Genomic DNA, 23502 nt, shown 5'->3' on the forward strand with positions numbered 1-23502 from the left:
AAACAAGCTAAAAGCTCGACTTGAGCTCGTTTAAGTATGCCTTAAACAAGCCAAAGCTTGGCTCGAGTTCGGATCGTCAATGTTATCATCATTATTATTATATTATATACAAAAAAAATATATTTTGTTTGGGGCTGGTTTAGGCTCGCAATCTTAAATGAGCTTTGTATTTCAGGCTCGATAACAAAACGAGCTCTATTTAAGGCTCGAGCTCGGGCTCGGGCTCGTTAAAGCTCGGCTCATTAGAGCTTTTAACCGAGCCGATAACGAGTAGCTCTCGAGCCTCTGGGCTTGTTTACACCCCTAGTAGGGATCCTAAGAGAAGTCCACTATATTTGAGAAAATTGAGAAGCATTATAGACCACGCATTTCCTTATGTTTTTCGTAATATACACATATGTATAGTTTAAAATTGACTACATATATGTATATTGTCAAATCTTGAATTATACACATATGTATATAGTCAATTTTAAACTATACATATGTGTATATTACGAAAAGCTTAGCAAAAATGTGTGGTCCAGAATGATTCTCAAGTTTCTCAATTAGCCTAATGTTTTTCACACGATTCTAACCGATAATCATTATTATATAAAACTTAAAAACATAAACACATAGATTTATACATATTTTGTTTAATTACAGAAACTAGAAAAGCATAGATAAAACATAGATAGCTTCAAGTCAATACAACCGCTTATTGGAAATACCCGATTCGAGTATTGAAAAACATGCTTCCGAGTATAGAACCAACCAATTATTGGGTACACATCGGGTTCGGTACAAGGTATGGATTTTTGGTAACAAAATCCATGCCCTATGCGTATTCTATGACTAGGGTCGGTTTCAGGTCTTGTCCCTAAATACCTGGTTCCCGGAATTTTTTCCTGGTACGGGTCCGGTTCCAGTGTTCTAGTACACCTCTAAATAAGACTATTTTTTTAAAGGTGTGAATTATTCGCGAATGTCGAGAGGTTTAGCATACGTTATCTTAATCGGGTCGGCGCCAGATAGCCCCCTCGCATAATAGGTCCCCAATTTAAACCCCTTAATGAGAAATCCCTATCACCCAGACTCGAACCTGAGACCTAGAGAGGAAAACTCACCCTGACCCACTATAGATGGAACTTAAATACACGTGACCACCACGAGAGCACTAGTGATGGTTTAAAAAATAAAACTACTAGTAGAATCCGAGAACCGAGCCCTAACCTATACGAGCTCAGGCTCAGCTTTGTTTTGTTTTGTTTAGAGTATAGAAGGTATATTCGTCATAATAACAAATAAGAAGGTGCCAAATGTAAAACAAAAAGAAGCAGTCAGATACATCAATTAAGCGCCAGATTCATATAAATGACAACTCTCCCCAAATTCTGCTGTCCTTTTGCTTCTTCAATTTCAAATCTCATATCACGTTAATGGCGATCACGTCTTCCTGAAATTATAATTACAGGTATCAATTCTCTCTCTCTCTCTCTCTCTCTCTTCACAAATCTTCTTTTATTCCTTTCATCGCAGGGAAACAGATCACGAGTTCGTGAATTGTTGTTCTTCCAATCGGTAATTTAATCTGTTTATAATCTGCATTTGCGTTACTGTGTGTGTTGTCGATGATTGAATTGTTCGATTTATGAATTAGGTTTACTAGATCTAACTCAGGTTCGATTATTAAACTATTATTATGAGATTTTGAAATATGAAATTCGAACGAAATTGAATTTTGATTTTGATTTTGTTTGAGTGATTAATTAGTGATTGAATTAGGTTTCCTTATTTAGAAATTTAGGTTTGATTGAACGTGATAGGATGTTTGTGAAGCTGAATTTGCATTTATTGCTTGTGATATGTGAGTAGTTAATGTGTTGAGGTGGTCACAATTTGGCTCTATAATTGTTGTTTTTAAGTATTTTAGGTTTGTATATTTGATGATGAAGTAGAATGTTAATAGTAAATTATTGCGAGAACAAAAAGAACAAACGTAAATTGTTTAGTTTTTTTTTTTTTTTTTTAATTAATGGTTCATATTTTTTAAGGATTGTACTTTTTAATGTCATTTATGTAAAAAAAAATCATTAAACTAGTTTGTTCATTTTTTTTTTCTTTTTAACTTTTAAACGTTTACCTATACATGACTTGCACATGTTGATGTATAGCTTCTAGAAATAAACAAATGTTGTTAATTTTTTTAAAGAGTAAATTCCGTTTTGAGTCCTGAGTTTTGGTGGTTTAACTATTTGAGTCCAAAATCAAGTATCTGAGTACCTGATTTTTCAATTTGTAACTATTTGAGTCTAACTGACTAACAATTGCAACAATTTGAGTCCAAATAGAGTTAGTCAACTGGTCTCAAATAGTTACAGGTTGAAAAATCACGTACACATATAGTTAAAAAATAGTTAAAAAAATTAATTTGGACTCAAGTAGTTAAAACCACCAAAACTAACGCAGGGACTAAAAAAGAAATTTACTCTTTTTTATATTTCAAACGAGATGAATAAACATTGCATTTTAACAATTTTCTTATACCTTAAAAAAATAATTTTGAAAAACTAATTGGTTTATTTTGTTCTTAATGTTCACGTAAAAATTTGTGTTCTGTCTAGAACCCTCCCTTATATGTGTGGTTTCTTTGGTATATTGAAACTGCAATATGCCTATATTGGACCTTAGTAGCTTTCTTCTACAAACTAAAATTGCAATACTTTCTATTTGTGCACACATTCTGCTAATCTTCATGCTACATATATTCATGTTGCACAATGAAATTGCAGTAGTTTCTACTTTGTTACATTGCTGGTAAATCTTCAAGCTAAATTTACTTTTCTATCTAGTGCATATTGTTAGTAGTAACACTTTTGGTCCACAAAATTATATAAATCATGTCATTCCTGAATGATATATTCTATGTTGTCAAAAGCGCGAAAAGCGTGCGCCTAGGCGCTCGGGCGCAGCGAGGCGCATCTACAGCGCCTGGAGGTAGCCTAGGCGCAAAAATGGGCTTTTTTTTAAAAAACGGTGCTGAGGCGCAAAAAGCGCGCGCCTAGGCGCAAAAAAACGTTGTTGAGGCGCAGGGAAAAAGGTAAAACAGCACAAATGACCATTAAAAACGAAACGTGCCTCACGCGGGCCTGGGTTTTCGGAGCTGCATTCGTGCGGGCATGCACGAGGCCGATGTGCCTCGCCTGCGCCTTGCGTCTTTGACAACATAGGACATATTAGACTTCTCTAATATGCGGAAACTTGTGTCTTATAAATACTGAATTCTTTTTTCAGTTTGCAAAACCTTTTTTCAGGATAACTTGAACCGATTATGGACCCACCTGTAGCAGCTGAAGTGGAAACCAAATCCGAGAAAACCGAACAGACTAAAAGCTACGACTGCGGACTCTGTGACACCGAAGTCATCTACAAAATAGCCCAAGAACTCCTCCCCGGGTTAGCCTCAGCATGCGTCGACAACACGACAGGTGGCCTCTTCACAAGCGCCGGTTCAGTAGCCGTTGATATGCGAAAAGACATGACTGATTATCTAACACAAAGAAGCGAGACTTACGTTGCCGAATTCTTACTATCGGAAAACGCCTCTATGTTAGAATTATCCGAACACCCTTATGATATTGTTATAAATCTCATCGATGATTTCACATCTTCTAAACGGAACATGTTTAGTCGGGTTTCTGAATGGGTTTTGACCGACAGAAGAGAAGATAGAATCGATGATTTCGTACAAGAAATGGAAATCAACGGTTTCTGGTTGTTAGCTCGACGGGAATTTGTCGCGTCAATGTTGCTTAAAAACGTCGACTATAAGAATTCGTTTCATTGTAATATGGTATGCAGCTCTGAGGAGGAACTCGTGAAGCATAGATCGGAATGCATGTTTAGACCTATGGATTGCACGAATGAAGGATGTACGACTAGATACTGTGCGGCTCAAAAGGAAAATCATGAAGCTGTTTGTCCTTTTATGGTGCTTCCGTGTGAACAAAAGTGTTCGGATTTTGTTATGAGGCGTGAAATGGATCGACACTGTGTGACGGTTTGTCCGATGAAGCTTGTAAACTGTGCGTTTTATACGGTGGGATGCAGTTCTAATATACCGCGGTGCAATGTTCAACAACATAATGCCGATGAGCTTTCTTCGCATTTGCTTTATATTATTAAGGCTGCTCATAAAGACGCCAGTGATGAAGATCTTAAACACAGGGTGGAACAAATTCTAAAAGTGAGTTTTTTTTTTTTTGTGTCTTGGTTTCTCAGATAATTAGAATTTTTCAAACGTTTAAAACGTCTGCTTAGAGCTGCAAACGAACCGAACGTTCAGTGAACAGTTCGTGAATTGTTCGGCGGGAAGTTCGTTTGTGTTCGTTCGTTTAATATATGAATGAACACGAACAAGAAACTCTATTCGTTTAATTAAATGTACGAACATGAACAGAGGTTGCATTCGTTCATTTATGTTCGTAAACGTTGGGTAACGTGTTCATTTATGTTTGTTTGTGTTAGTGTTTTTAATTTTTGTGTATTTATTTAAATACTTCAAAATTCTAACAAATAAAATATTTAATGAGTATCCAGTGTATTTGTGTTTGTTTGTGTTCATGAACATTCATTTGCGTTTGTTACCTAATATTAACAAACGAACATGAACACATTCATGTCCTTAATGAACGAACACGAAAATCCCGTTCAATAAGTGTTCATGAACACATATATTTCCTTAACAAACGAACGTTCGGTTCATTTGCAGCCCTACGTCTGTTGATTATTTGAAGCACATCCAAACGCTATTTACTATATCGCGTTTTATACAACTAATTATGACTAAACCAGTATCACTTAATCAATTTTAAAACGCACATCTAAACACCCCGTTAGTCAAACATCAACGAAAAGACATCTAAATTTCTGTTCGTGACAGCTGTCAAATGTAGAGAAGTTGGCACGAGCACGCGATACAAGAGCGTTGACATTTTTAATCAAGGATGCCGAAGCAAAGCTCGGGCCACTAGACGTCAAAACCAAACCTCACGTTGACGGCGATAAAAAGGAATCACCTACAAAAACCGAGCCATCAGTAGTCAAAGATGGCGTTGACCCGCCAAAGAAAAAGGAAGACAACCAAGGATCACAGTCAGCCATTGAAACAAAACCGTCAACTGAAAAACCTGTCATAATCGACAATGTACATGAAGAAGACGGTAAACAATCAACAGCCAAAGAAGATACAGCAACATCACCAAAAGGAGAAAAAGTCAAAGATGAGTCATCAAACTCTGTGAGCGAAGAAATGAAACGATTATCCGTTAGTGATGAACAAGAGACCAAGAAATCAGTTGATGAAGACAAAAGCAAACAGTTAGCTAGTAGTGATCAAGAAGATGCAAAGAAATCACCTGGGAATGTAACTGTGAAAGAATCATCCACAAGTGATGAAAACGGGTCGAAAAAGTCAACGACAGAGGAAACAGTCAAAGAGTCATCACAACAAAGAGAAAAAACACAGGATTCATATGGCAGTGATGATGGCAGGTGAGCAAGTTATAGTTTATCTTTTTATATGAAACGTTTATTATTACATTTATAAGTTGCATTCTCTTGGTATATCAATATGAAGTTTTGAATGTTTAGAAGTATCACATATTGTTGGAATTTAATTTTAAAAAAAAAAATTCTAAATTTGCAAGTTTACCCTTGATTTGTTCAGAACTAATTACGGAAATATTTAAATGTGTTACGAAATATGTTTTGTATAATAGACAACGATCTATCCGAATTGCCCTTCTCGTTAAAATAACGACTGATAAAAGTCATTGCTATGGGGAAATCGGTAATTTTATATTTTATAGTATTTGTGTTACATATGTATACTAGTTTAATTAATTTAATAATTAATAAATAATATATCTAATATAAATAAGTTTATTTACAAAAACAGTCCCAATATTTTTATTCATAAAATTAATATATAGAAGCTTTTACAAAATTTTATAATTCAAATAGATCCAAGTTTCAAATCATGAATGGAGTTACACATGTTGGATATAATGATATATATACACAATCATATGATGAATACTCAAACCAGGGTCGTCTATGAGAATTCGAGTGTAATCGAAAGCCTTGTGCGAGTCGAAAATAATGGGCACATTTGAATTTATTTATATATAAAAACCAATAATATGACAATAGTTAGGCTAAAACTAAATGGGCTTTCGTGAGAGACGACTCAACCACGCAATACTCAAATCCTAAACCCCAAAACGACACATATTTTTTTTTACTGTTTTGGCTTTCTATAACACAGCAATAACCACGTTAACTGTTAAAAAAGAAAAAAAAAAGATTAAAGGAGAGCCAAATATAATTAGCTTTAGAAAGTTAAAAAAAAACAGATTAAAGGAGAACCAAATATAATTCCTTTAGAAAGCTTTTATCTCCTATGTTTAAGGAACCTAAAATTAAAATTTCTGGTTTGATATAAACTTAACATAAAAAAAATAAAAAATAAACATATTATTTGTTATTTATAAAGTAAAAAATAACAAATATATAAAAAGATCAGCGAATAAACAAAAGGAACAGCAATAGAAAACAAATATTTAAAATTTATGTGGCCCTCGGAATAGTGGAGCGGCGTCGGCCTTGACCCAAACAATAAGGGGTAAATCCAAAATATTTGTTTAATATTAACCCCGAGACTCACTACAGTAACCCGTCTATTTGAATTGCTTTGCAGTTTGCATGAAAAGGTTAACTCAAAAGAAAAAGATTAGCGAAAGCGCCCATATTAACAATTTAATCATTCGTACTTTAAAGTCTTTTAATTAAGAGGTATTGGATTTTAATAATCCTAAGTTTCACTGATTGGCCGGTAATAATCCCAACTTCAAAAATTGCCTACAACAGTCCCAACTTGTAAGATTTTGGCCACCAATGATCCATGTCTAACTGGGTTATAACCCAGTTAGTTTTTTGAAGTTTTGAGCGGCAGAGAAGGTCACTAGAGGTTGGAGATGACAAGTTGTGGTCTCCTTGGTGGTTTCAGGCGTAAAGAAGGTCGTCGGAATAAGTCGTAGGTCACCGGAGTTGCGTAGATGGTGGAAATTTTAAACTTTTGAGAAGCGGAGAAGATTACAGGAGGTCGGAGATGATTAGTGGTGGTCTCGTTTGGTGGTTTCAGGGGTAAAACGGGTCGCTGGAATAAGTTGCAGGTAACCAGCCCAACAAGGTTATAACCCAGTTAGACAAGGATCATTGGTGGCCAAAATCTTACAAGTTGGGACTGTTGTAGGCAATTTTTGAAGTTGGGATTATTACCGGCGAATTAGTGAAACTTTGGATTATTAAAATCCAATACCCCTTTAATTAATGATTACCTGAAAAAAGAAACACTAAAAATCCAAAGATAAGGTTCCAGCAAAATTTAAATATCAGTATATCACACGTTCATATTGAAATCCATATGCGAATTTTACATTGCGCTATACTTGTGATTGATTCGCTATAAGCTTAAATCGAGCATGGCTTAAACAACCTTAAGCCTAAAACTAAGCTTGTTTAATAATAATTGAGCTCAGACTTCATTTATCAAGCTTGTATATGCTTGCGAGCTTATATGAGCCAGTTATTTATATCATTTTATTTAGCATTTAAAAAAAATACTTGCATAATAACAATAGTTAGTATTATAAGGGTGGAAGGAGTGGGTTCGGGGAACCCTTCGGTGACTTAAGTTTACCGCGCGGCAAGGTGCCGCAACCCTTCGGTGACCAAACTCGGTGAATGGTGAGGGACAAAAATGGTGAGTAGTCACCGAGTGGGGAAGAGAAGAGAGGCGGGAGGGAGAGGAGGTTAATGGTGGGCCCCAACCCCTTCCAGCCAATCACAATTTTTTTTAAATTGTTTACCACTCTCCGTGTATTTGAGCACCCTTAATGATTGAGTGTAAAATGAGGAGTGGAGTGGGAGTTGACATGAGATAATATTATTGGTTAAGAGAAAAGTTTACCACTCCCAATTTAAGGAACACTCCTTCCACCCTTATATAAAATGTGTTAAAAGTAACTAACTAATATATTTCGTGTTATATATAATTGTAAATATATGTGTATAAATAAATTAATAAATAATAAACAAGCCAAACTAAACTCGAGCTTTTGAAACAGAGATTGAAACAAGTTCATCTCGAGTTTTCATAAGTTAAACAAGCTAAGCTCGAGTTTAGGCAAACTCGACTCATTTACAACCCTACATACACACAATTTTACATGCAAATAAACATATACACACTAACACACAAGCATATACACATACATACATGCATATACACGCAAGAGGCACCCATATACATAAATACATAATTCTTTATTTAGTTCGGCACATACTTCATGTAGACTTCTCGTCTTTTAGAATCCCATGTCTTCATGATGACTTCTAGAAGAATGTTATCTACATTATAATCTTATCATGTGATTTTATGTGTGATTATTACTCTCTTGATATGCATGTGACATCAATTCGTTACACGACTCGATATTATTTATCTATTCGATGTCTTCATCTACTAAAACCATGTGGTATGGAACCACACCGAGGGCACGTTCGAGCCAAATCACACACGTCCCCTTCATGCCTTCCAGGGTCGGCCTGATAATTCATTTACCCTGTTCAAGCTCAAAAAACGTGCCCTTAGTCTTTTGAATATTTGGCTCACTAAAGGTCTAAACCTAATGCCAATGGGCTAATAACTAATCTAAACCATAAAAATAGTTTTGTAAGTGGGCCTACGTTGCTGTTTGTATGGTTATACCCTATTAATTTGTTTATTTTTACATATACACATCGGAGTTTTTAAAAAAATTACGTGCCCTTCGAAATATTGGGCCCTGACCGGTGGTCCTCTCTGCCCACCTTCAGGGACGGCCATGATGCCTTCCTACGCCCTTTCGAGCGTGACTAGGCTAACGCCCTGCGCTCCACGCCCAATCCTGCAATAGTGGTGACACGTCACGGCTGAGTAGGATTCTTCACCCCCCCTGGGTGTGGAACCACACACTCGGTCTAACTAGTAAAAGAAACTTTTTGTTTCAAATAACAATATTTTGACAAATACTGATTCTCAAACCTGGTTTTTAGCAGGAGCTACTGTAAATCAACCAAATATAATGATAAACCCCAACCATCAATCTTGATGTTCTTTCATTAAAGTTGTGAATAACCACAACATCATAATACTGGCAGCAATAAAGTCTAAACTGCATTTCAAGTCTAAATATATGGAAAAGGGTTATAAGTCTTAGTAATACTTATCCATCGATCAACTCGATTTCTCCGGCAGCAACTCATGGTTCGGGAATGTACTTGCTCATCAACTGAGCCAACTCGGCGTCAAACCCATTCTCTATCTCAAGCTGTTCCTTCCAATGCCTGCTCTTCATTTCAGCTATCTTCTCTTCATGCTGTTTCATCAGTTTCTCCCTTTCTTCCTCAAATTCCTTCATTTCTTCAAGCTTCAAATCCCTACAAAGTTAACAATCACCAGTAAATGTTGACAACATTTTACGATAACTAGCATTCTTAGGTGGCCTCGACCCGTTTACTGATCAACAGGACGATCTGGGATATGTTTTAATGTTTTACCCCTGACGGGTTAAATTGAAAAATAATAGCTTAAATAAAAAATGTGTCAAATGGGTGAAAGTCGCTTAAGGTGTATTGCTAATGCATAAATCTTTTCATCCAAAAAATTCGCTATGTTAACAGTAAAAATGTTATACAGCTAAAAGACAGACGCCTAGGGATGCAAACGAACCGAACGCTCAACGAACAGTTCATGAACCGTTCAGCGGGTTGTTTGTTTGTGTTCGTTTGTTTAATAAATGAAGGAACACGAACAAGAAATTTCGTTCGTCTAGTTAAACGAACAAACATGAACAAAGGTCGTGTTCACTCATTTATGTTCGTAAACGTTCGGTAACGTGTTTGTTTATGTTCAATAGTTCATTAGATATAAATTTTAGTTAAAAACTTCAAAATTCCGACAATTAAGATATTTAACAAGTATCAATATATATGTATTGTGTTTGTTTGTTTCTATTTGTGTTCATGAACATTAGTTTGTGTTCATGAGCGTTCGTTACCTAAAATTAGCAAACAAACATGAACATGTTCATTTCCTTAACGAACGAACAGTCGAACATGAACATAGAATCTCGTTCGGTAAGTGTTCATGAACAGTTCGTGAACACATATATTTCCTGAACAAATGAACACGAACAAGGTCTAGTTCGTGTTTGTTCGGTTCGTTTGCAGCCCTACGAGACGCCCAAGTATATTGAATGGTTAAAATATGTTCTATGCACGTGTCTATTTTGTTTACTAAAACCATAAATCAAACAATAACGACGTTTTTGTAAACAGGCAAAAGTCAAGTGCCAATACCCTATCTGAGGATCCACAGTCCTGCGCTTTTCCTGCTGCATCTTATCAAAATGGCCTTCTTTTGCAGCCCTCGCATCTTGAATCACCTTCAGCTGGTCTTTAAAGAATTGTTCTTGGTAATCCATCTAACACAAACCACAGCATGAAATATTCAACTCAAATTACACAAAACCGCAAAAATAATAATAATAATAATAATAATAATAATAATAATAATAATAATAATAATAATAATAATAATAATAATAATAGCAAAAATTTTAAAACATTACCTCTTCCTTGTTCTGTTCATGATATTGTTGTGTTCTCTCCCTCACAATGCGGTTTTCTTCTTCGGTTTTCCTCAGTCTTTGAGATACTAGTCCATACGACTCCTCGAGTGCCTTTGAATGCATTTGTTCTTTCACAACTTTGTTCTTATACCAGTGCAACTGTTGGTTGTCTTCATTCATTTGCTTCAACTGGTTCACAACCTTTTCGTGATATGAAACCATCTCATATTTCAGCTTTGTTTTCCCTAAATAAACATAAAAAAAACAAAGTCAAATGCATTTCAATTTTCAAATCATTAAGAACAAAAAGATACAACGATGCAGACCGTGAGAATGCTGGTTAAAGATCTCCATATCACTTTTTGTTGCCATGTAGCCGTATAACTTTCGTTTGCCCCCGGGATAAAACAGAATCGGGCGGCGATCCCACGCATCTCGATCTGTGCCTTCGCTTTCGAAATGCTTGCTCAGACGGTCAGCCTCGGTGTATCCGACGGCCGAGGACTCAAAGATGAGCACACTCATACCCTTGTGGCCTCTCGGCCCGTATGAATGACGAGCCCGCACTGCTTCATATGACCCGAAGTAGTCGAGAAGCTCCTGGTTCCCCATTCCAAGCCACTGAAAGTAAGATTTCATTTTAGTAAGTCCATGTTTATGATAATAAAGTAGGGGTGTTCATGGGTCGGTTTTGGACCAATACCGTAATCATAACCGAGATGTCGGTTAATGAATACCTATAACCATAACCGATCGGTTATTTGGTTTTGATGGTTATAGTGGGTCGGTTAACCATCAATTTGACCCTGTAATTGTGCGTTATTTGATCTAAAATTTTAAGCTTAAAATTTGTGACCATTAAATAAATTATTATTACACATTTCTATATATTACTATGTTGCATTGCATAAAAAATACATATAATCTATTATATTAATACCGATTATTATCGAATATTCAAACAAAATGTATGATATAATTCATAAATTCAAACAAACTTTCAACAAAAACGATATGATATAACCCACAAAATTAAACAAACGTTCAACCAAAAACATCAAATACTGAAAAAATGATGAAAAGTCCAAATCTGACAGATTTTACTATGTCGGTTCGGTTCGGTTAAGGCGGGTATGGAAACATTGATAACCATAACCGACCCGCTATATTCGGTTTTTAGAAAAACAATTGACCGACCCACCGGTTTTTTTATTTGGTTCGGTTTTGTCAGTTAATTCAGTTATGGGTCGGTAAACTCGGTTTTTTGCACACCCTATGATAAAGAAACATACATTTAACAATAATAATGATATACCTTATCATTTTCATCCTGTTCAAGTTGTGTATTCATGATGACAACCATTGGTGGCCAAACGATTTCCTTATCTTTAACAACTTCATTCAGTCCCATCCACTGTCCATACGATTCACCAGCTTGATTAAGCGTAGCTCCCCGTATACGCAATTCTTCCTCCAAAATTTCAGCAAGATCCCGATGAATCTTCACTCTTTTGGACCCTTTTGTTTTCGCATGTGTCACTAACGACAGCAGAGTCTTGTACCAGTCAATAGCACCGGGACCGTTCTGACAAGCGGGACAATGCCACTGGCGTGTCGGTTCGTTGATTTGTTCGAGAGTCAAAGTATCCAAAGTTCCGAAAAAGTCAGCATACCACCTGTTCTTCTTCCGTTCCTCGTGACTTTTGGGGACTTCATCTGAGTCATACTCATCACTCAGAAGTTCGCCATCGTCATCGGTATCATCATCTTCCTCATGTTCATCATCGTCTTCAACATGTTGTGGTTCCACAACAGGTTGACGATTTGGAACGTTATTTCCCGCCTGCCTCGCGTTCCAGTTCCATCCACTCTGCAGCGGTGGAGGGATTACGTTAACGTTATGGTTGTTCCATCCACCTCTGCCGCCTGTTTGGGCACCCCATGCGTTATTCGGAGCCCTTACTGGAGCGTTGTTCCGCACACCTACTCTTGGGGCATCTGGCTGACCCCATGCGTTCGGTTTAGCAGTCTGAGGACCCCATTGTTTGGTGGCAGCAGCGGTTCCTGGTCGGTTTTTGTTCTTTTTGGAGATCACCTCCCAACTGCCATCTTGGCTGGAATCCAGGTTCACGTCTTGGACTGATTGGCTCAACTGATTAATGTCAAAGTTAGACGAACCAGCTACGGCTTTACCTTTGTTAGACTGACCACCTCCTTTGTTAGAACTCATCTACAAAAAGTTTCACAAACAAGTAAATTCAATGTTTAAACGGTTTTATCATTACTTCCAAAGAATAACATTCTGTGCAACTTAAACCCTAAACAATGGTGACTAGCATACAGACTACCATATAACAATTTCGAATAGACAAAACACATAACTGTAAAACAACATGAATATTATATTAATCATCAATAATCAACCAATCAAGGGTACAATACATCAGCAACATGATGAGAAACAACAGATTTACATACAGCATTACTCTTTCCATTGACTTAATTTTGACTACACACAAATATCAAGTTATCAACCAAAAAACCCAAAATCAACCGTCGGATCATCGTCATGAACGAGTTTTACTCTTATCTAGGGTGTATACAATGTGTATTCGGGAACCGAAACCCTAAACAGCAGTGACTAGTATACAGGGTAGACTACCATTTAACCATTTCAAATAGACACAAGTACACAACATGTATCTGTAAAACAACATGAATATTATATTATATCAACCATCAATAATCAACGAATCACAAGTGCAGTTCATCAAAAACATGACGAGACACAGCAGATTTACAGATCAGAATTACTCGTTCCATTGACTTGACTTTGACTAGACACAAATATCAAATTATCAACCACAAAAACCAAAATCAACCGTCAGATCATCGTCATGAACGAGTTCTAATCTTATCTAGCATTTATACAAAGTGTATTAGGAAACCGAAACACTAAAAAATGGTGACTAGCATATAGACACAACACATAACTGTAAAACAACATGAATATAATTTCAACCATCAATAATCAACCAATCAGGAGTACCATACATCAACAATATGACGAGAAACAACAGATTTACATACAGCATTACTCTGTCCATTGACTTCATTTTGACCAGACAAAAACATCAACTTATCAACCACAAAAACCAAAATCAACCGTCAGATCATCATCATGAAAGAGTTCTAACCTTATCTACGGTTTACACCAAAAAATGGTGACTAGCATATAGACACAATACATAACTGTAAAACAACATGAATAATATATCAACCATCAATAATCAACCAATAACAATTGCAGGTGCAGTAATCAACGATGCGACGAGAAACAACAGATTTACATACAGCATTACTCTTTCCATTGACTTAACTTTGACTACACACAAATATCAAGTTATCAGCCACAAAAACCAAAATCAACCGTCAGATCATCATCATGAACGACTTCCAAATCTTATCTAGAGTTTATACGACGTGTAATTGGTAACCGAAACCCAAACAACAGTGACTAGCATATGAACTACCATTAAACCATTTCAAATAGATACAACACATAACTGTAAAACAACATGAATATTATATCAACCATCACTAATCAACCAATCAGTGGTGCAATTCATCAACAATACGACGAGAAACAACAGATCTACATACAGCATTACTCTGTCCATTGACTTCATTTTGACCAGACAAAAATATCAACTTATCAAACCACACAGACCAAAATTAAGCAGTCAGATCATCGTCATGAACGATTTCTAACCTTGTCTACAGTTTTTACAACGTTTATCCGGTGACCGAAACCCTAAACAACAGCGACCAGCATACAAACTACCATTTAACCTTTTCAAACACACACAACAGAATATTAAACAACAATCAACCAACCACAAGTGCAATTCATCAACAACTCGAAGAACAAACTACAGATTTACAAACGGCATTACAGACTAGACACAAAAATCAACTTATCAACCACAGAAACACAAAATTAACCGTCAGATCATCATCGTGAACGAGTTGTAACAAATCTAAACACGCCTAGGGTTTATACAACGTGTATTTGCGAACGGAAACCCTAGGTAGGGTTTCGGACGCAAAAATTACCGAAAATGGATAAAAATTGTACGAGGAAAAAGCAGAATCAACGGTGAGTTCGAGTGTATGTTTGCTACATGTGAAGATTGACGATGAGAAATAGTAATAATAATACATAGTGGTAGTGGATATGGATGATGGTACGGTACCGGAGAAATTGAAATGGAAATTGCAGTGAGAGTTGATGTTGGAGCAGTGAAGAAGAGGAAAAGAAGCGTGTAGTCTGAGGTAATATTGTCGCTTTCTTATATTACGCGTACGAGTAGGGGATCCCACCCCCAATGTTTAAATTTTTATTTTTTATATATATTTTTTTGAGTTTGAATAACCACATTTTTAGTTTTTTACGACCAGGATATTATATAATCTTACACTTGCAAAGATTTAACCTATACTCTAGGGATTAGAAAAAATGTATCGAATACTGGTATCGTATTATATTGGTATCTAATGAATAATTCGATCATTTTATATGTAACTAGGTTAGAACCCCGTGTAATACACGGGTTGAATAAATGTAATTTTATATATCAAATAATTAAAAAAATATTTTTAAAACCTCGTTTATTACACGGGTTGAATAAATGTAATTTTATATACCTAATAAACAAAAATATATCTTTAAAAATCTCATTTATTACATGGGTTGAATAAATGTAATTTTATATATTAAATAATAAAAAGTTATATCTTTAAAAACTCTGTGTATTGTACGGGTTGAATAATTTAATTTTATATATTAAATAATGAAAAAAGTTACATTTTTAAGAACATCATGTATTGTATGGGTCGAGCATATGTAATTTTACATATCAATCAATAAAAAGTTATATCTTATTATATCTTTATAAACCCTGTGTATCATAAAACCTTTGGACTAAACTGACAAAATGACGCAAACCACATGGATTAAATTGGTATTGTTGGTGCACTTGTGTCTGTACTTTGTCTGTATTCGGTCTGTATGTAAACGATGTCCTTGGTAGTCTGTAAGTTGACCAAGTCAACCATCCTCCGGATTGACTTGGCCAACAGTTAACATATGTTTGATATGTTAGTCAGTCTCGAAGGATAGACTCGAAGGATACAACTGATCCTTCGAGGTGCTCGAAAGATATGGTTCGACCATGGTTCAACCATTAGACATCGAAGGATGATCCTTCGATGTCCATGCTGATCGTTCGAGCTCCCTGTCATCGATAGATGATCCTTCGGACCATCTATCGAGTCCTTCGACCAGATCTGCTATGTATGGGTATAAATACCCATGCAGTGTGTTAGTGTTAGACAGATGCACACAGACAAGAGATAGAGAGCTTGAGAGCATTCTGCTGAAAAACACACACACACACTTGAGAGTTTACATCTTTGGTTTTGTAAACATTGTGCTTGTAACCGTAACCTTCATACGTATTAATACAGTGGTGTTAATCGGTGAACTTTGTGTGTTCTTGTGTTTGTTCTTGCTTCATCCCGGTTTGCCTACTAGCTTGGATTCCGCACTCGCTAGTGGGTTAGTATAACAAGGTTTAGGTTGTTCTCGATCCTCCGAGAAAAGGGACCTACAAGTGGTATCAGAGCCTCGCTCTTTACCTTGTTTAAAACCGGTTTGTTCGAGTTCTTTGGTGTGTTTGGACACTTGGTTTAGCACTCGTTTTTGGTAGTTTCCTTGCATTTTGAAACTGAAAAACGGATACTAAACCTATCGGGAGTGTTCGGGGTCGGTTTGGGTAACATAAAAATCGTTTTTGTGAAACTTTGAACTTTCCGGCCATACTTCCGGTTTGTCTCCGGTGACTGAACTTGAGGATAAGGTTGCCATTTTGGGTAAACTTTTTGAAAGTCAAAAAGTTGGTGAAAAAGTTGGTGGCAGAACATCCTTTCTGCCGAAAGTTGGTATACCAACCTGTCCTTTCGTGTCAGTGTGTCAGTAAGCTTCCGAAGGATATCTTTCGATTTCGAAAGATCACCTTTCGATTGGAGACAGCTCGAAAGATTAGCATCCTTCGAGTAGTCTTTCGAAGTCTAAGGGTTATCCTTCGTAGTTGGAATCTTTTCGAAAGTTGGTTGTCCGAAGGATAAGGATACATCTCGAAAGATAAGGATCTTTCATTGTGAATCTTTCGAGATCAGTATTCGAAAGATATAGATCTTTCGAACTGTGAATCTTTCGTGATAATCAGTCGAAAGATAAGGATCTTTCATTGAGAATCTTTCGAAGACTTTGCTCGAAACTCAACAGTAATCTTTCGATCACTGTTGATCCTTCGAACAAGTCTTGATCTTTCGATCAGATTGTATCTTTCAATTATTGTCTGTTTGTTGTTAACAGTTTGTGGTGTGTAGGTTATTTGTTAATCTTTGATCAAAATGAGTTGCACAAGTCCTTGGGATTGGAGTACGGATCCACAACCAGATCTGAAACAGATGTCGATGGCTGAATATATGACGAGTGCCATTCCAAAACAACAACAATCAATAAGTTCATGTCAATGGGCTTTGGTATCCAATCAAAGTCAAAGTCTTCAGAACCTTCTGATTAGTGAGAGTGAAACAGGCAGTAACAATCGTCCACCAAAGCTGAACCACATGAACGACTTTCCGTCATGGAAAACCCGCTTTCACACATATGTTCAAGGACAAAGCACCGACCTTTGGATGTGTTTTGTCAATGCATTCAATGAAAGTCTTGAAAGCAGAGCATCCACTTCAGAAGGTTACGCCAACATGCTTGAAAATGACAAGAAGGCTTATGAATTGGAGAAAAAGGCCTATGCCACACTTACTCAAGCACTCAACAAAGACATCTACCATCAGTTTTCATATTGCAAGACCACGAAAGCATTGTGGGATGCCTTAGTTGCTAGAGGAGAAGGCAATGCAGCTGCTCGAAAGTCTCGGCATGATTTGTTGAAGAAAGAGTTTGAATCCTTTCAGTTTTTAGAAAACGAGACTCTAAATGATATGACCACACGTTTCTATCATTTGATTAGTGAAATGTGTGCATATGGAGTGGCAGCTACTCAACAAGACATGGTGAATAGGTTTGCTGACGCCCTACCCCCAAAATGGAGTTCGTTTATTGAGCTGTTGAAGCATACTAAAACTCTAGAAACGATTAACATCTATGAGTTCATTCAGAAGCTGGAACATAAAAATGATGAAGAAATTAGGAAAGCAAGGCGTGCTCCAGCTCCTCAAAACACAGAAATGTATTTGCCTGGTTTTGGTCCTTCAGCTAGTTCTAGTTCTGTTCAGCAACCGAAGCTTCAAACTGCTTTTGTGTCCAATACGAGTTCCTTTCCATTTCCTCAATCAACAGCTGCTCCACCACAACCTCAATTCGATCCGAGGTCCTATATTCCTGTTCCAACACAGCCACAGCCACAACCTCAACAACAACAACAGCAAGCTCACTATACAAGCAATCCTCAACCTCAACCCCAAAGTCATCACACAATCCGAGTCGACAACTCAAATCTCTCACACCTTAGCATTGAAGTTGCTAAAGAACATATGGAGATTATCAACACCATGGTCAGTGCTTACTGTGGTTTGGTAGCTGGTCAGCTTGGAAACATCAACATGACCAATGAAGATTATGATCAGATCGACAAGGAAGAAATGGAGTTGATGGATATTAAATGGGCTTTTGCTAGTGCGGTTAGAAGGGCAAAAGATTTCATGGCACGAACTGGAAGAACTTCGTTGGAAGGAAAGAAAAACACGAAGTATGGGTTTGATATTAATGCCGTCACGTGCTTTAATTGTGGCGAGAAAGGGCACTTTAAACGTGAGTGCACTCGACCAACAAAACACGGCAATCATAACCCGTTCAGAAACCAGTCTAATGTGAATGCCCAACAAGAAAACCGTGAACGGAGGATGGTGGCAGTGAACAACAATCAGGGACAGCCTGGAGCTACCAATCACAATTGGGCTTTGGCTGTTCAAGCTGATGAAGGATGTGACTGGTCAGTGCAGTTTGGTGAAGGTGATCAAGGAAGTGGAACTGCCTTGTATGCTAAAGTCATCGAGCATGTTCAAAAAGAAGAATCTTCTGGGAGCGATGACAGTTCTGGTTATTCGGGCAGTTCGGATGAAGAAGGCTCTGTTTCTGGGGATAATCACTCAGAGCCTGATGAGGAGGAAGAAGGTGAAGATATTCAGGATCTTCTGGATGAAGCTGATGAGCTCAAATGTCAGAAATCAATTCTGATTAGGAAGGCTGCTGCTACATCAACGGAAATGGAAAAGCTATTTTCTGAAGATGGAGCTTTTTCTTTTCAAACTGCCTTTATGGCAAATGGTTCAGCCTCTACTAGTCAGGTAACTTCTGAACCTCCTGCTCCTAGTATTTGTAAATCATGTGCAGATATGAAGCTTGAATCAGAAAAGCTTCATAGTCATAATCAGAATTTGGTTATTGAACTGTCAAAATGCCAAGAGGCAAACATGGCTTTAACCCGGAATGAAAAAGAATTTAAATCTGTAATAGAAACATTAAAGAAAAATGTGTCCGAGGTTAACAAAGTAGTTTACCACAAACAAGTAAGTATAAACGAATACATTAACCTTGTGGAAGAAACTAAGAAGCAATTAGCCATTGCCCAATGCAAGCATGATACGATCAAACAGAAATTGGATAGTTATTCTAACTCCCGATTTGTGCTTGATCACATAATTGACGTTCAACAACTGAAAGGGAACGTGAAAGGAGTTGGGTATAAGGCATGTCCACCTCCTTTGATGAGCAATTATACCAAGATGCCTGATGAAGAAGAAATGCCTCGGTATGAACCCAGTGTGCCTTTGAACTTTGAGGAATTTTCTACTGGCCTAGGGTTCAAACCGGACAGTTCATCTAACACATCCGAAAAGCAACAAGAAGCATCAACATCCATGGATCAAAGTTCTCCAATCATTGAGGACTGTGAGACATCGGATGATGAACCAGAAGTGGATGTGAGTGAACAGGATAACTCACTTAACGAGATGAAAGGAGTTGTCATTCCCATTGAGAATCACATCCTGTGTGATCCTGACACTCCTGCCGTTTCATCAGTCGAGAAACAAGTGATAGATCCTGTCAAGGTTGAAAAGAAGGCGGTGTCTACTGTTAAAAGCAGTACTGTGTTGTACACTTTGGTTGGAGATAATAAAATCTACTCAGATCATGTTTTTCCAATTAAAAATGTAGATAAATCTTTGATTGACAAAGTCTTTGAAGACAATACAAACAAATTTTTGGGAAAAACACTTCCGGGAATTGTGGTAACACAATGTGATCCAATTCCTAAGGCTGAGGTTAGAAAACAGTTTGGTAATCAAAAATCTCCAACCACTCAACAACCGACTGCTTCTAAGGGTAAACAACCACAACGAGCTCCAAAGCCAAAGGCTAAAGTTGAATCAAAAGGAGCTCGTTACGTGAAGAAAGGAAAAGATGTTAAGTTTGTAGCATCAAAAGGTACAGATAAAATTGAGACTTTTGAAAACAAATCAAACACTGATTTTGTACAACAAGTCAAGATTTTGAAAAGAAACAGTGATAACAATTACACCCAACACACAAACGGGTGTGATGAAAGAGCAAGTACCTCAGGTTCTACAGGCTCAACATCTGGTAGTCGATCAAGTTCTCCTAAGTCTGTTGAAAGGAGAACTTGTTTCAAATGTGGAGAAATTGGGCACATTATCAGAAATTGCCCAAATGCTCCAAAGAAGAAAGTTGTTGAGAAAACTCCACCTGAAACAGTTCACCCTCAACGTCGGTCAGTTTCACCTAAACAAGATAAACGAACTGTAAAAGAACAAGAAACTAAACAACGACGTAAGAACATTAAAACTGTTGAAAAAGCCTTAAAATCTGAAGTCAAAACAGTACAAAAGGAACCAAGTGTGTCACAACCTGTAAAACCAGAATCTTCAAAAACTGGTAGGCACAGACAAACCTGGTTACCTAAGTCGGGTGACAATTCAGGGGGAGAAGTTGTTCTTGAAAACCATCAAGAGATAGAGCTTACGTATCGTGATGCCAAGGGACGACCCAAGACCACTAAGGCTTGGGTCCCCATTCTCAACTGATGTGTTTACTTGACATGTGCAGGATGTTCTAGGAGGAACTATTAATAGTCATTGGATTGTTGATAGTGGAGCATCCAGGCACATGACTGACGACTTACGGCTCCTGTATGACGTGAGAAATATAAGAGGAGGGTATGTTGCCTTTGCGGGTGATAAAGGAGGGTACATCACTGGAGAAGGAAGTATCTCCAATGGTATCGTGTGCTTTGATAAGATCAATTATGTGAAGCAAATTGATCACAATCTTCTGAGTGTGTCGCAAATCTGCGATAAAAAGTTCTCAGTGATTTTTGATGACGCTGGATGCTATGTGCTGAAACCTGGATTCAAAATTCCACAAGAATGGATTCTCTTATCGGCTCCGAGAGTTAATGATCTTTATATTCTCGACATGAGCCAGGCGATTACAACATCTGCACAAGTTACTTGTTTTGTCTCAAAAGCCACAGAAAAGGAGTCTATATCTTGGCACAGAAGAATGGGACACATTCACTTGAGAAAGATGAACCATTTGGTGAAAAATAATCTTGTGAATGGCGTGCCTGTAAGAAGTTTTCATCTACAAGATATCTGTGTCTCGTGCCAAAAGGGGAAGCAAACGAAGAAGTCTCACCCTTTGAAGAAAATCAACACTGTCAGCATGCCTCTCGAACGTCTTCATATGGACCTTTTTGGACCTATGAAGCACAAGACAACGTTTGGTGATGCTTATTGTTTAGTAGTTACTGATGACTACTCTAGATTTTCTTGGGTATCTTTTATGGCACACAAAAGTGAAACTCCTCGCATCCTCAAGGATCTTCTTACAATGTTGGAGAATCTCTATACGTTGAAAGTGAAAAGGATCCGAAGCGACAATGGAACTGAATTCAAGAATCAAGTTATGGATGAGTTTTGTACTTCTAAAGGCATTCTTCATGAGTACAGTTCTCGTTATACTCCACAACAAAATGGTGTCGCTGAGAGGAAGAATCGGACGATTATTGAAACTGCAAGAACAATGTTAGTAGAGTCGGAACTCCCTATTCAATTCTGGGGAGAGGCTGTATCGGCTGCATGCTACACGTTGAACAGAGTTCTTACAGTAAAGAGACATGGCAAGACTTGCTTCGAACTCCTTCAGAGAAGGAAACCGGATCTTTCTTACCTTGAACCGTTTGGTGCTCCTTGTACTATGATTGAGCCAGATGGAAAGTTTGGTGCAAGAGCTATCGAGGGTTTCTTCCTTGGATATGCTACTCCGAATTTTCGTGTTTGGAATCTAGCTACCAAGAAGATTGAGCTATGGAGCGAAGTTAGGGTTCAAAGGTACACGAGTCTTGTTAGGGCTCCGGGTGATCCGTGGATGTTCGATTATGATGGGCTATTTGACTCCTTCAATCTGCCAACCTTTGACGAAGAATCAACAGCGGCTCGAATGTTGATGGAAAGTGACAACGCTGCTGTCTCGCCATTGGTTAGACCTATTGTTGTTGATTCTCAAGCTTCTTCGTCTGTCAACAATATGGTTCAAAATGAGGTTTATGAAGATGCTGCTGATTATAATGACTCTTCTGAAGATGATGAATATCATGATGCAGCCGAAGGATCTTCAGCTCCAGCTGCTCCTGTTCAAGGTGCCTCTGGTGATACACCTCATACGCAGAATATAGATACTGCTGAAGGGAATGCATCCACCTCTACCCACATTCCTGGTGTGGAGTTGGTTGTTGATCTTAATCTGAATAATTTGGGTATCAATGCTCGTGTACCGGATAATCCTGAAATGAGGATTCACGATACCCATCCACAGCAGAATATCATAGGAGATGTCAATCGCGGTGTGCAGACGCGTAATCAGCTGAGAAACAACCGGAATGCTGGTTTGTATTCAGCTATAAGAGAATCTGGTCAACAAAATGACTGGTCCTTCGCGTGTTACGTGTCACAAGAAGAACCAAAGTCGTGGAAAGACGCTTTGAAAGACAGTGCCTGGGTTGAAGCCATGCAAGAAGAATTACAGCAATTTCACAAGCTTGGTGTTTGGAAGCTTGTTGAAAAGCCTGAGAATTACAAGAAGATTGGCACACGATGGGTCTTCAAATGCAAGAAAGACGACCGTGGAGTGGTTATTCGAAACAAAGCTCGTTTAGTCGTTCAAGGTTTTCGTCAGATAGAAGGGATCGACTATAACGAAGTCTATGCACCAGTTGCACGTCTGGAAGCTATTCGGATCTTTCTGGCTTATGCCTCATTCAAAGGATTCAAGGTTTACCAGATGGACGTCAAAAGTGCATTTCTACATGGTGTGGTTGAAGAAGAGGTATATGTCGAACAGCCTCCAGGTTTTGAAGATCCTGTCCATCCTGATAGGGTTTGGTTGCTCAACAAAGCTCTCTATGGTCTTCATCAAGCGCCACGAGCTTGGTATGCAACCTTATCTACATATCTGCTGGAGAACGGTTTTCGAAGAGGTCTTATCGATTGTACTCTCTTTATCAAAGAACAAGATGGAGATCTTCTTCTGGTACAGGTATATGTTGATGATATTATTTTTGGTTCTACTAATGATGTTTTGTGTAGGAATTTCGAGCGCATCATGCAGGATAAG

At 37.7% G+C, this 23502-nt stretch overlaps 2 protein-coding genes across 6 annotated transcripts; one reads left to right on the forward strand and one right to left on the reverse strand.

Annotated features, from left to right (window-relative positions):
• Positions 1-1302: 1302 nt before the first annotated feature.
• LOC110894069 lies at positions 1303-5657 on the forward strand. 2 transcript variants are annotated; one of them, XM_022141240.2, is made up of 3 exons: positions 1303-1456; positions 3277-4228; positions 4925-5657. In XM_022141240.2, exons 2-3 carry the CDS (start codon positions 3314-3316, stop codon positions 5537-5539), a joined length of 1530 nt encoding a protein of 509 aa, XP_021996932.1. In that variant the 5' UTR covers positions 1303-1456; positions 3277-3313; the 3' UTR covers positions 5540-5657. The 2 variants fall into 2 exon arrangements, with proteins under 2 accessions (XP_021996932.1, XP_021996930.1); XM_022141238.1 differs by having other exon boundaries at positions 3297-4228.
• A 3496-nt stretch (positions 5658-9153) lies between these two features.
• Positions 9154-15085, reverse strand: LOC110894070 (protein SUPPRESSOR OF GENE SILENCING 3). 4 transcript variants are annotated; one of them, XM_022141241.2, is made up of 6 exons: positions 14975-15085; positions 12034-12948; positions 11045-11339; positions 10719-10963; positions 10447-10571; positions 9154-9525 (listed from the first exon to the last, which is right to left on the reverse strand). In XM_022141241.2, exons 2-6 carry the CDS (start codon positions 12946-12948, stop codon positions 9348-9350), a joined length of 1758 nt encoding a protein of 585 aa, XP_021996933.1. In that variant the 5' UTR covers positions 14975-15085; the 3' UTR covers positions 9154-9347. The 4 variants fall into 4 exon arrangements, with proteins under 4 accessions (XP_021996933.1, XP_021996936.1, XP_021996934.1 ...); XM_022141244.2 differs by having other exon boundaries at positions 14941-15040; XM_022141242.2 differs by having other exon boundaries at positions 14857-15040.
• Between the last annotated feature and the right edge of the window lie 8417 nt (positions 15086-23502).

This window comes from Helianthus annuus, chromosome 12, assembly GCF_002127325.2.
Source record: "Helianthus annuus cultivar XRQ/B chromosome 12, HanXRQr2.0-SUNRISE, whole genome shotgun sequence".
NCBI classification, from domain to species: domain Eukaryota; kingdom Viridiplantae; phylum Streptophyta; class Magnoliopsida; order Asterales; family Asteraceae; genus Helianthus; species Helianthus annuus.

Coding starts and splice junctions, on each gene's coding strand:
- LOC110894069 (XM_022141240.2), top strand. CDS start 3,314: ATGGACCCACCTGTAGCAGCTGAAGTGGAAACCAAATCCGAGAAAACC. Junction 4,229..4,924: donor GGGTGGAACAAATTCTAAAA/GTGAGTTTTTTT, acceptor TGTTCGTGACAG/CTGTCAAATGTAGAGAAGTT.
- LOC110894070 (XM_022141243.2), bottom strand. CDS start 14,942: ATGTATTATTATTACTATTTCTCATCGTCAATCTTCACATGTAGCAAA. Junction 11,340..12,033: donor AACAGGATGAAAATGATAAG/GTATATCATTAT, acceptor TCTTACTTTCAG/TGGCTTGGAATGGGGAACCA. Junction 10,572..10,718: donor ATGAACAGAACAAGGAAGAG/GTAATGTTTTAA, acceptor GGTTTGTGTTAG/ATGGATTACCAAGAACAATT.